Consider the following 14,522-nt stretch of genomic DNA (forward strand, 5'->3'; position numbering starts at 1 on the left):
TGACACATGTGTATTTCTGCTCAACACCTGACCTACTGAATATGGATCGCAGGAGTCTGGAACCAGGCTAGTTTTAAGTCTCTGACAGTATCCTGTATTTTTGCAGAGCAGTTGGTTGCACTCCAGGAAGAATTCTCTGTTGACCAGGAGATTATGTGTTTTATGAGTGTCTGGCAATGTTTTGAATACACAGAAGACAAAGAAATGGGTAATTATAGAGAGCCGAAGTCTTGACTTCAACTCCAGGCTAGCTGTTGTTCTGCTAGTGTCTGTAATTAAATGCTACAGTATACAGTCTAATAAATTTCTCAGCATTTCGTATATTACTGGGGTTTACTATCCATACTCTAATAAAACTGAGTATGTAGTACTTGCTTTTACAAGTTGAAATATTTTTGATCTTCTTCCATCTTAAACAACCATTATCGCGTGGTAGTTCAGGTACTCATGTCATCGTACTTATCTCATCTTAACTGTTGGCTTCTTCTATATCCCAGATAACGTCCTTTAATGTCCATCTTTCCAGCTTTTTACCTGTAATCTCAGCTGTCTAAAAACATCTATTGCATTTGTTCTTTTCCGTCCTGCAGTTAAATTTACTTGCTTCATTCTGTCAAACTGGGGACATTTAACCCACAGTTGTCCAGGGCTTATGGGAAATGATGTTCATTAAAGGCTGCTGGAAACAGAAATATTAAGTAAACAACAATATCAGATCATTTTTTTAAAAAGTTATGATTGAAACATGTCACAGTTATGTTCCATCGCTGAATTTTTACTGTATCTGTAAATCTGCGAATGTCAATGTGATTTTGTCACAATGGTTGAACAAAACAAACTGCATCTCCTACAAAATGCTTCAACAGAAAAATCCAAAGATAAACACATCTCACTGTACAGCCACAACTCTTTGATTGACAGTGATTTGAGTGCAGAAACACCACAATGAATCGATGAGTGATGAGCGCTCAGCAGAGACAACGGAGGAGGATTTTAAGGATTGTGACTTTTAGAGCATGGTGAAAGCCTCGGTGGTATCTGCTGGTGAAGGACAACAGAGCCTTTTGTCTTTCACAGACTTTTGGTGCCAGGCCAAGACTTAGACTAATGAACTTCTGGTCTGGAGCCAGCTCCTTTAACCTCCACAGTCCCTCCACTTTTAGTCAAGTAACCTCTGTTTCCCGCCAGGTGAAACACAACAGAGCTGTGAATCCCTTCACTTTCTCACCTTCTGACCAGCTGAACCTCATTTACAGCTGTCAGAGGAGCTGTGATGATGAACGCACCTCAGCTTCGTGTCGCATGCCGTGACAAAAGCAAACTCTGAAAAGCACTTGAACCTACATCCAGTTCATTGACAAAACCTGTGAAGTTTTTTTTTTTATTTTTTTTTTTTCTCCTCAACACTATTGAGGAAGAGTGCTTTGGATTTTTATTTTCAAAGAGGTCTGTCAGTTCATTTTTTCCTCTTTGTGCTTCCATGAACAGCACAGTCTTCAGGCGACGCTTTGTACGAGGGCGTAGAGTTCACAAATGTTATGATGTTTTTCAGCAATTAAATACAAATGATACAGAAAGAGACACATAAAAGAGAGAAGAGGCAATGTTGAACTCATGACATCATATTTAAATGAACAGTTTATCGTCATGTAAGATTAAAAAAAAATATCCCTTTTAAACTTTTAACTTTTTATTCACACTTTGAATCACTCACAATCATTCTAACTTCAGGCTTCCTGTTTTCTAGGTGGTGTCCAACAGGGCCGACATGGCCATCGGCTCTCTCACCATTAACGAAGAGAGGTCAGAGGTCGTGGAATTTTCTGTTCCGTTCGTGGAGACCGGCATCAGCGTCATGGTCTCCCGTAGCAACGGCACTGTATCGCCTTCTGCGTTTCTTGGTGAGTTGCATTCATGTTCCGTTTTGTCAAGCACATGTTAATTTACAATATAAAATTGTTAAGTGACTGTTCACGTGGCATACTAACAAAAAGTATTCAGTTAATCGCAGCCTTGAAAATATGCCACGTGTTATAGGAAGTAAAGAAAACCTTACATTGTTATTCAAAGAATAAGTATATTCCCCTACAAAGTTCTAGAAATATAAAATCAAGTAATTTCAGGTCCAGTTTTTTCAGCTTCATCACCAACAGAGAAAAACTTGACAGAAGCTCAACAGAAAGACAAAAGGAAAACATGAGTCAAGAGTTGTTGTATCTGAAAACCCTGGATAATATGTGTGCTTATGAATATTTATTCTTCATGTACACATTTCAAAAAGGTATGAAAAACTAAATTATCTTAAAAAATGTACTTATTTTAACCACAATGTACCATATAGATGCACATCGACAAACTCCCCCAAAGACCTTACTACATAAGGAAAAAAGGGGAAATCCTAGAAGAATTAAACAGATTAGGGCTGCGATTAATGATTATTTTCATTATCGATTAACTGAGGTGTCAGAAAATGGTGAAAATGAGGCACACTGGGCTTTTCCCAAAGCTCAAATGTCCTCAGATGTCTTCTTTAATCCCGACCAACAGACAACAACCCAGTTTAAGTTTACTGTCATAGAAGATTAAAGAAACCAGAAAATAATCACATTTTAGAAGCTTGAACCAGAGAATTTGAACCTTTTTTTTTCTTAAAAAACAACTCAGAACGATTGATCAACACACACAGTTATCAAAATATTTGGCACTTAATTCAATTGTTGGCAACCAATCGATTAAGCGAATGAATTAGTCGTTGCAGCCAAACAAGAGGAACAAGAGGAACAATAGTCATGTTTTACAGTAACAGATATATAAAGTGGAAGAACAGGCTTATGAATATGTCCAGTGAAAGGCGTAAAATATACACCTGGAACAGTCAAGGTGTATATTTCAGATGTAATAACCCGTTGGGCTTTTGCAGCTAGTTGATTTACATGTTGTGCTCTCTCTCTCTCTCTCTCTCTCTCTCTGTCCTACTTAATATGTTTGTGTTTGTGAATCAAACCAAAAGGGAATTTCACAGTTTTATTTGAGTCATTATTGTGATCTTATTCTCTCATTCTCATGTTTTATAATCAAAGCTCGCTCTAACCAAATCAAACTAAAGTGATGGAATATCTCACACACACATATATTGCCAAAACGGGGACGGCTTTAGTGAAACAGCAGAATGCCGTCTGAGTGTACTAAAGCCTTATCAAGTGATGTAGTGGCAGTTATTGCAGAGAGATAATGTTCAAGAAGACACAGCTCTCAAAGTATTGACCTGCTGTTATTTTACTGCTGGTGTGAAAAATCTTTCTAAATCCGCTTTATTGCCCGAGTGTTTGATGACACACAGAAAATAAGATCTATTCACAACCTTTGACAATATCTGCAAAAACAGATATTATCGTTAGAAACATAAACAAGTTGCAAAATACCCAGAATGCATAGAGTTATATGTAAACTTGCATCATTTAAAAAACCCCTGTGGAGCGACCAGCTGTAAAGGTTAGAGTTTTAATGAAGTGATCATTTTATGTCTTAAGGTTTGAGGCAGAACAGATTTGAGTTAATACTCATGCATTATTCCATTAAATTACTATCGATGAGGGTTTATGTCGTGTAAAACTGGCGAGTCAGGCCTGCCATCGCTCTTGGAAAAAAAGAGGAGAAAAAAAGAGGAGCAGCATTGGATTGTGGTCTTTGTTCTGCCACTGGTTGTAAAAATTGGCCTCTGATTTTACAATGGACCGTAGATTTGTTGAATGCTGTTGCACAAAGAGGCACTGCTCTTTGATTCTGAGGGTAAAGCCTTAAAATCACTAAAACTTATTTATTGTGGTTGCAACTATCTTATAAAGAAAAAAAATTGTGAAATCTGTAATATTTTAAATGTGAAATGTCCAAAATCCATGTGTGTTGTGTCACTATGTGTGAAATTTCAAGACCGTTCTCCCAAAAAAAACAATGGGTTGTAACGTCAGTCAACAAAAAATGACATACAGTTACGTTTGAGTGACAGATGCTGTCTAGCGGCTGTAGTAATTATGACCCGGAGCAGTGGTGCAGTTCAGCTGACGTATATGCAAATATCCTCATTTGTAGGAGAAGGAGTGAATGGAGGCTGTTACAAACCTGGCTCCTCCACTCAGAGAGTCCACACTGAATAATGGTGCAAAAAGGATATTTATTTAACTAAACATAACTCATACTTAAATATGGGACTTGTTGTATCGGTGGTGTAAGGTGGGTGTATGGATGCATGAAATGTTGAGTGCAAAAGTAAAGAAACAAGTTCAAAACAACTTAATCTAATGTGCAGGCCATGTGGATGGGGTACTGGTGTTCAGCAGAAGAAGAGAGAGAGAGACAGCCTTTTATATCCTTTGGGCCACTCCCTCCTCCTCTGACAGACCTCTTACCCTCCCACTCCTGGAAGAAAAACAACAAGAGTAGAGTGGAGAGAACTAAAGGGCAAATAAAGAAAGAGGGAAAGAGAGAAAGAAAGCAAGAGAGGGAAACAAGAGAGGGCTGTCACAAGGCATTAACCCAAAAGTGGACTTTGCCACAGGAGACGATGTTTTGTTCATTTTCTGTTTCCAACTGCGAGTCGGGACAGTTTTTTAAAAACCGTAACTACGATCGTTCCCCAACTTTAACCCTGTGGTTATTATTGTCGCCATGACAATGAAGGTCGTTTAACTTTAAGGAAGTATTAACTGTAACCCACACCACATGTTTCTCTAACTTTAACAAAGTGATCATTTTAACCTAAACCATCTTTCCCCAAACCCTAACCTTTAACCCTAACCCTAAACCTAACCAGACCTTAACCACAGCGTTGTCACACCATAAAACAGCATTATTTTTTAAAAGCGATTTGTAACGGCTTTGGAAAGCACAGATGAATGATGTTGTCCTGCTGATTACTGCCGATAGGGGCGCCAGATTAGGAAACGGTGCTATGTGTCATTCTGGAGTCACATGATCAAACAATGTATTTGGTCGTTTAATGTGGAGGACTTGTTTGAAAAAAAAAAAGAAGTGAAATATGACATATTTAAATATGTGACATTTCATGTGAAATATCAGAAAAATTGCATGTGGCTATGTGAAAATGTTCACATTTGAAACGGTCTTTCAGATGTAATATAATGTAATTTCTTTAAGGGTGAAAATACACTTGCAGGAAATATGTGAATGTGATGTCGATCATGTTTACATGACCAGTTAAACATGAGAAGAAGTCATGGAGTAAACATCACTTATAGCTGTTAACCAGCAGAGTGATTTACTACAACAACCCTGATAACTTACATAACACTGTACATTATGTTGTGAACGATCTTAATTATATAAGAGGCCTTCGTTTCTAACGTGCTTTTGTCTCCCACTTAAAAAAAAAAAGCTTCACACTCGTGGCTTTGCATGTTAAAGCAAAGCTGCCAACCCAGACTTTCGATTTGATATTCTCAACATTCAAATGAGCTCCCGGAGTGCAGCAGGATGATTTTTTTTCTTCTTCTTCTTCTTCTTCTCTTTTAACATAAAGTATATATCTCACTCAAAGTTGGCCTCTCGTGAGATAACACCTCTTAATTTACAAATCTTCTTAGACTAATTCCAGACATTTCCATGCATGAAGAGATGGAAAGATGAAGGAGAGAGCTGGAGGCAGAGAGAGAAATGGAAAAATAAAGAAAGAGAGATGGATAAAGAATGCGAGAAAGAGAGAGAGAGAGAGAAAGAGAGAGAGAGTCGTGTAATGTACCAATATAAACCAAACACAAAAGAGTGAAAGAGAGAGAGAGAGGTTGAGTGGCTTTGATGAAGAGTGTGATAGAGCTGCTTCAGATATTTTCAGATGTTCTCAGATGCTTTAATCTAAGCAGTGGCTGGTTGACATGCTGTTTTGTGTGTGTGTGTGTGTGTGTGTGTGTGTTGTGCAGGCTAGATGAGATGATACCTGCAGCAAAGATGACTTGTTAGCACAGAGCAGCGTTTTGTTTCAGGCGACTACTTTTTAAATTCTCCGTCTGTGCTGTAAACCTGCTCGTGCTCATCCTGCTACAGTACATACTGTATGCAATATGAAATGTTTTAATTTCTATATAGACTTTATTTATTTTGCTCTTATGTAGTTGTGTTGCTTTAACTTCTCTGTACAGCAACTTGAATCTACATCTGTGTATGAAATGTATATTTCTAAAAGTAGATTATCAACATTTACCCAAATATATTAAAGTATTTGTGGTCTTTCTTCCTCTCCCTCCCTGCTCTTTCCTGAAAAAATCAATTTCTGATGGTGATTCCAATGAATACGGTAAAAGATTAGGGACATAATTCACAGTCTGTGATAGACAAATCAAAGTGGGGATCTTCAAAAATTAGTCTTTTTGATGTGAAATTTCATATGTGCGTTACTATCCCTCGATAGCCCGCGAAGGAAACTCTGACCGAAATGAGAATTTAAAACTAAAATGATGTTAACTTTGGAAAATAACCACTTTATTTGTCTAATTCAGACTGGTGAAGACTCATATTAGCTTAAACTAAGCTATAGATTACATTTTTAAACATTTCTTCTCCCCTTAAAAGTATCCCTTCACAGCCAGCAGGGACAGGAGAAATGATTACAGCCTCCAAATATTATTAAATATGTGGTGGAAAAATTGCTTTTATCAATCATGAAAACACACAGATACAAAGAGCACTGGCAGATGAAATACTGTAATCAAAAATACAATCAAAAATACAACGCATTATATTTCCAGAGAGAGAAACAAACTCACCTTCACTTACTAAGATCACCGTCTCTCTCTCCGCTGAACACAGTCGGACCTTAAATACCCTCGAACAGGAACAAGACTAATTGCAGTCGCCCTCAAAGGTCAATAAACAACTTTCAAAATAAAACAAGGGTCAGAGTTCAGGTAGTCACAGGAGTACAGTGTCTGTTTTAAAACTCAGAGATAAACACAAATATGCATGTTTCAAACCCACACAGTTTCTGAGGCGAGTCAGATTAACACAATAACAGAGACGTGCAGTAATAATAGAAATACAAAGCAAATAAATGATAAAGCTCATCGTTTCATGTTACAGTTTACTTTCACAAATCGATGGCCAAAGAGCAAAACCTCCAATCTGCATCAGCACCAGACCGAGTTGAATTCTGACCCTAGTGTACTACCATGTAGTAACTATTACATTTATTACACTGGCCCATCTTTTTACCTGAAAGCTTAATTTTATTCTTAATTTAATTCTAATTATTAACTTAATTTAGAGCATCGTTTTGTAGAACATCTTCCAACTTGCACCAAGTGCAAAAGCTCCTATCTGCAAAATGATCCAGGAAAAGTGGGGAAAAACCTGCTATCTGCACTTTGCGAGGCACTAATACCTAGTCGGTGTTGTTAACACGTAATATATTATGTATTTGGTATCCTTAACAAATAGCATTCTGCAAGAAAACAACACATTTTTTTTTGTTCTCTCAAAAAAGCGCATTTTTCAGACGGGAGGTTTTGCTCATTGGCCATCGTAATATACATACAGTATGGCCATGTGAGAATGGTATTAAGATAGACTTCCATCTAATAATATACCAAAACCCCATTTAATTAATGAACACCGTCTATCTTTTTTTATTTAAAAGCAGATTTCAACTAATTAAAAGCAGTTACATTTACCATCCACCCAGCAGCATACTGGATGTACAACAGTAAGATTTCTGCTTATTCAACAAGCAAAGGTTTAGTACTGTTAATTAATTTCATGTACGATCAATTACATGTATGATCACACACTTTGAGTGTCCTGTCTAATGAAAATATGCTCACAGAACTATAGAATCAATCAATTTACTGATTGAATTGGCTGCTGAATAACTCTAGATAAATATATAAAAAAACATGCAGCCAAACTGTATAAAAGGCTGGTGTTTTATTTGAATTGGAAATATAATAATAATGAGAAAATCAAAGCATCAAGATCAGAACTGTAATTACAGTTATGTGAACAAAAAAAGCTGTTTAAAAGCCGACATACAAATCTCAAGTCCAGTACGACGTTGAATTAAACTCAATTAAGAAGAAGAAATAAAACCAACCTTCAAAACTTCTATTCAGTCAGTGTGTTTATTGATAAATAAAAGTAAATAATGTCTGAAGGCAACTGCAGTAAAAGCTGTTAGTTTTCATATCAGTGCAGTTATTATCAGATGCAACAGCTTATAAAAATGTTGTATGTTAAATGTTTTGCTTATTTTCAGCACCTGAAATAAAGCACAATTTAGTAGATTAATGTTTTTATATAAAGAATTCTTTCATTATTCCACATTTAGGTTTATTTCATCCCAAAACAGAAAACCTGGAAGCTCCACCTGCAACCAAATCTAAGCCAAGATTTCAGTATTTTTTGCCTTTTTTAAGGGGAGAAGACGTGATTTAAAGCACGACTAGGCTACTCTAGTCAACTCATATTCTCCCTTCATAAACCTGATCTTTCCCTCTACTCCTTAAGGGATCTATTTCATACTTACACAACTGCAGTAGTACATCTATCCATCTGTCAGAGGAGATTTAGGAGACAATCTGAAACACGTCACGGTTGGACAGAGGTGCAGGGCTCCCAGGGCCGTTTTATCTTAAGACTGCTGGGCAACGGAGCTGGAAGTGACTCTGTACTGTACCGTAGCTTTGCATGCTTGTGTGTATGTGTGTGTGGGTGTAGATGGGTTGTTAGGAATAAAAAAAAGAAACGGAAAAAGGTGAGAACAAGCAAGGCCAGAGGGAGGTAAGAGCCCACATCAACATGTGAGGAAAGGTCAAAGGTGAAAGAAACAATCATGTGAGAATGGAGAAGTGAAGCAATTGAGAAGAACAGACAACTGTTTCCTATAAAGGTGCATCTGAAAAGGAACCTCCCAGCAGTTTCAATTGAACTGGTTACAGTGTGGGAGGAAGAGAGGGAAGACGAGACGAAAGAAATATAAGAGAGAGACAGACGAGGAATTAAAGAAAGCCTGAATGAATGAGGAGTTCAATCAATTTAAGTAGGAACGCCGCATTTTTGTAGGAATTGATAGGCGTCAAGAAGGGTGAAGCAAGGAGGAGAGAAATCATAGTTAATATTCTAAATATTAGGCTGGTATTCATCCCAAAGTGGCTTTAGAAAAAACATGAGCATATAGAAGCATCCTTGATGCGAGGCCCAGATTACTGAAGGAGCTTTCAGAAGCCACTTACAACCGAAGTGTTAGTCGTCCGAGCCAGAAGATACATATTTTGGGAAACAGAGTGCGGCATCAGTGAGGCTTTCCTGGAACAACCAACACGTCTTCAGGTGGTTCTGTATGTTGAACTGGCGGCACAGTGCCTCATCACGCTGTTAAATAGAGCGGGTTGTGACTTGATTTAGAGGAAGTGGTGGGCAGTTCTAACTAATGGAGCCTCGAAGTAGCGTAGGCAGGCATGGAAGTCAGTTTCTAGTCACATGCTCCATAAAACCTCCAATCGTGTATGACCGTGACCTACTTCCCTCAGTAGGCGGTCTATATAAACATGTAGTGTTCATTCAGGTCTGCCCCCACATCCTCCTCCTGTATTAACATTCGGTTGTTTGTGATCTGTTGAATGTTTCTCTTCATTGAGCTTTCTGTACATCATTCGGGAAACTCAGATAGTAGTTTCTGTAGTTGCTATGGTCACACAGCGAGTCACGGTGCCAAGTTGAAAAAGTTGAATCATCATGAACTCGGATGGCAGCAACAAAGAGTTGTGTGCATTCATGAGAACTGCAGCCACCTCCCTCCTTCTCCTCGCTGCAGTCACCCCCCCGACCTCGGCCTCGGCAGCACGGCTTCCGTCGCGTTTACACTGAAAACAACGGAGGCGGCAGCGGCTCGCTGCCTGAAAGCACTTTCATGGTGTATTCACACATACTGTACAGAAGGGGAAAAAAAAGCAGGCGGCCCTTTTCTCTCTCTCTCTCTCTCTTAACTTCCCAACATTGTGCCACCGGAAGCCTTCTTTGAGTCTTTGAGTGGTGGGTGGAACCAGCATGTTTTTCAAGGTTCAGCTCACAATGACAGACACGCTGTCACGTCTATGCAGTGTTTGAGTCTGTATGCATGAATGGATCATTAGTGTTATACTCTCAGACAGTGGAGTAACAAACAGATATATCATATTGGCTTGATTATGGGACAACCCCCCCTTTCCTTGGCAGATATACCATGCATAGCGGTCACTACAGTGGACAGCTCTTATATATGCATGGGGTTTTAATGGTATAGTTGCACATCAGCCAACACAGTGGACTCTAGTGTGTCATCCCATACGCTGCCATCCATTGGCCAGCCTTTGTAAGTGCAACACAAATTTCTCAAAACCCTGATGGCCGCCTGCCGGCCGGAAACATCTTTCCATTCTTTCTATAGTAATAGACCCTTGCAGGTACATAAAATTTTGTAACATCAAGTAACGACTAAGGAGTAATACAATTGTTAAAATTTCCAAGTATTGATTTTATGTTGGGAGAAAATGACAATTAATCATCTGTCCACTAAATTGGACAAACTCCTTGAAAAATGAGTGTTTAAAAAAAAATGAGGTTCAATTTTTTTTTTCATGCCTAAAGAGGAATAAAAACACGTTGACTGAGGTTATCATAATTCATGCATGAAAGAGTTAAATGCAAACATAAAAGAAGTAAATATAATTTAATTAACATGACAAACTATAATCTCTTGGCCTATAAGCTAATGTTAGCATCTCAAAAAGAATCAGTATTTTAATCTGGTAACAAGCGCTCCTTCATTCTGTTTTTCAGTAATCTCCGGTCAAGCTCTTGGAAGTGGTCAGTTTCGGGAGCATGGAAACATTTTCTAGGACTGTTAAAATATTTAACACCGTCTCCTCAGGGCTCCCTAGCTTCTAACATGACATCCTGTGACACTGGACAGTTGCATGATGACTCTTTCTGCTCCATTTCTGCAGTTGAGACTCTTAACCGATGTGACGTTCTACCTCCATGGCAGCAAAACATGCAATGTTAGATGCAGATTATTCCTGCAGATTGAACTGGGTTTACTGGAATTTTTTATGAAGTTGACTAATTATAGCACACCCACATGGAAGTGTCAAAGTTTTCATCTTATCTTCACTCTGTCTAGAAAAAAGTAATGCTAAAGTAATGACTATGATTTATTCCTAAATGTCAGACTTATTTTCACCTCCTTCTAGTCTGTCAGTCCTGTTTCATTTCACTTTCACTATTTCATCAAGTCAGTCTTTGTTCATTTTTTGGTCAATAAAAGTATTTTGAAATACTGGAACATGAATGCTCTGAGTAACTTCTACGACCCCCGACGCTTCATACAAGCCATTCAGAAGTTTCCCCATTCAGTATTCAGAAAATAAGGTGAAAAATATAGATTTATCCCAAGTCCACCCATATACTGTGTGTTTACTCTGCTGCATCATGCATCAGCAGAGTCCTCAGCTGGCCTAAACCTTGGATCATATATAGGTGGTTCATACCTTCAGTGTGTTTAAGATACTGTATGTTTGCTGCAGTGTAATACATACTAATGCAGTGTCAGAAATATTAAGATGTTTGTTCTTTAACTGAATATTTATATATTGAAACATTATAAATCCCTAAAATAATAACTAAATCTCCTTTTAATTAGTAGCTGTAATTCCAGCTCAGTCAATCCTGTAACACCTTGATATACTCGAATGAGAAAATGTGACAGTAAGAGAGAGACCTTGTTACAAAAACAGAGACCCAGACAGAGCAGGGAGCTGGTGAGCGAGGCAGGACACAGTCTCTAAGCCTGGATGATAACAAATACTTAAACTGTAAAGGGACCCAGTTAAGAGGGAGGTGGAAATTGAAGGCAGTGTGTGTGTGTGTGTGTGTGTGTGTTGGAAGAGATGGTAACTTGCAGTAGCAGGGATGTCACTCTATTGGCAACTGAGAGATATAAGCCTTTACAAAAAATAAAAAAAATGATGCAGCAAACTTCTCAAACCAAACCACCAACCTGTGCTGAGGTCAATATATAAAAATATATATCACACTTTTACTAGTCAATAACTCTGTGGTAGAAATAAAGGTACTGTCTAACTGTCTATGTTAGGTGCAGCATGGAGCATTGGATCAAACGCCAATGTCTCTTCCAATTATTGAATGCTGGTTTTCCATTTTAGGAACCGTCACCTGAAACATTGCATTACCTGCAGCTCAATTCGGCTTTATGGTGCTTTCATAGTGAGTTTCAGCTCGTTATTTAGCTGTCCGGCTGCAACTTTACTGTTTTGGTTCACACTCAGCGCTCTCTTGGTGTTGTTTTGTTCTGCAGCAGGCTGCTGTTTTCAGAGAAAAAGCCCTAAAAAGCCACCGTACACTACCTGCTCAGCAGCAAACAGCAAACAGACACAGTTAGCTGTAGACTAGCTGGTGAACATAGTGGAGCATTTAGCAGATAAAGAGCCAGATATTTCCCTCAGGAGTTGGTAGAGAGCGAAAACAGAGCTATAAGAGAGTGAATATTGGACTTACATTCACCAGGTGGACAGAAACACGACTCCAAATGAATGATGATGTTGCTCCGTAACTGCTGGATGTGTGAAGAAGCAACATTTTAGCTTAAAAGGATATGTCAGTGTTGTGTTTCCGCTGCTCCTGAAGTCAGCTAATGCAGGTTCAAACTTGTGAACAAGTTCCTCTTAGTACTTTTTATACATTTTTAAATCAAGATGTTTAGGAAGTACAAGCAGCACTTTGTTGTTATGCAGTTTGTTCTGCTCCACACAATGTGGTCCTTGATAATAATATTAATATTGTTTCACTTTCTTAATCTTTTCCTTGCATCATTTTGCTACGTGCTTTATTCCACCTTCTCATTTCATCTCTTACAGCTGATTCCAGCTCGCTCTTCTCCCCAAAAACATACAAAGGCTCAGCCATCATTGCTTGTCCAACATGTACATTTCACACTGGACACTTGTTTCACTGTGTCCTTGCATATGTGCAGTACTAAACTTTGTTTATTCATGTTATTCTTGTGATGTAGCAACATTTACTCGACTAGCCATGCTTGACAGCTCCGCTAGCATTGCCTGGAAGAACCTGGAACTTGGACTTAAGGGTTAACTTCCCAAAGGAGAAATGAAGGGAGCATAACAGAAATAAAAGCAAAACGTGTGACAATGGCTACATGTTCCATTAGTAGATACTCAAGCGATTTATTAGTGGATTTAAGGGACTGAAGACAGATTTAAAAAATGGTCAAAATCAATACAGTAGAAGCTCTGATATCCTGACTCAAGCTCCAGAAATACTACATGTGACATTTCCCCGTAATGCACTTTAATAATACATAATGCAATATGTTCTTACACTTTCCATAAATGGCAACATATTTCAAACTCTTTTTATAGTCCCCTGCCCAAGCTGAGATAATCCTGATGACATCATTAAGTGTTTTCACAGGCTGAGTAGAAATCCTCATGACGAGTAAACTTACTTAGATGTGTAAAATCAGCCCGTTTAAACCCCTGTTGTGAAAAAAAAGGGGGGGGGAATCATTACATCCTAAATCCAATTTGGTAAATTTGAGTCTTATTTTAATGTATTTACATCTATGGTGCTCCAATGTTGGAGACACTCAAAATTCAAAACAAGTCTTGAAAACGCTGCATCACATACAATATGTCAACAAATATCATATTGTTTTTGTCCTTTCAGGTCAAAATATGCCAGAATACTATATCTCTACTATATTCTTTTTGTCGTGCTCTTTTATTATATATATTTTATATTTATGATTATTACATTTCCCCTCATTCCCTCATGTAATCATCCTGACGTCTGTCGGCTCTCGTCAGGCTGCGACTGTAAAAGCACATTTGTTCTTAATGGACTCGCCTTGTGAAATAAGAATCAAACTGATAAGTAAGATTATTCCGCCGGACCTTTAATCTCACAGGTACTCATGTGATTCAACATGAATATATTCAGAACAACAGAGGAGGCAGACGGCTCGCTCTGCATCACTATCAACTCCTGCTCCCACCGGCTGTTAGTGCATTGTGGTCCCTGTAGTGCGCACCATACGGGTATTCAGATGTTGGGTCGTAGTTATAAAACATGAGGTGATTAAGACTGACATTGTTAAGTCTTTTTGTGAAGTCTTTACCAGAATATCTTTAACAAGTAACCCTCCAATCAGGATGGGCTCCTCTGGGAAAAAAAGCCAATTAATAACCAATTTATTTAAAAAAAGAAAGTAACCTAAGAGAAAAACCAAACCTAGCCAAAAGGTGTCTCAGGGAGGAGAGAACACCAGCAACCGCGCTCCAAAGGGTTTTTGAAGAGGCACCCAGAGTCCCAGGTGTTGCCAGTGTTCCTGATGACGCTGCCACACCCACCTCCAGTACCTGCAGAAACAACAGAAAGCAGCCACACAAATTGAAGCCAAAGGCAGACTGGGCAGAGAGGGTCGTAACACCTTAGAACTGTAA

General features: G+C 38.5%; 1 protein-coding gene across 1 annotated transcript in view; it reads left to right on the forward strand.

Moving 5' to 3' along the window:
- Window positions 1-14,522, forward strand: part of grin2da (glutamate receptor, ionotropic, N-methyl D-aspartate 2D, a) — a 171,537-nt gene that overhangs the window by 95,214 nt on the left and 61,801 nt on the right. The window contains exon 10 of the mRNA XM_067611993.1: window positions 1,748-1,901. Within this exon, the coding sequence (XP_067468094.1) occupies window positions 1,748-1,901 (154 nt within the window). The remainder of the gene's footprint in view (window positions 1-1,747; window positions 1,902-14,522) is intronic.

The sequence above is a fragment of the Thunnus thynnus genome, chromosome 15, assembly GCF_963924715.1.
Source record: "Thunnus thynnus chromosome 15, fThuThy2.1, whole genome shotgun sequence".
In the NCBI taxonomy this organism is placed as follows: Eukaryota; Metazoa; Chordata; class Actinopteri; order Scombriformes; family Scombridae; genus Thunnus; species Thunnus thynnus.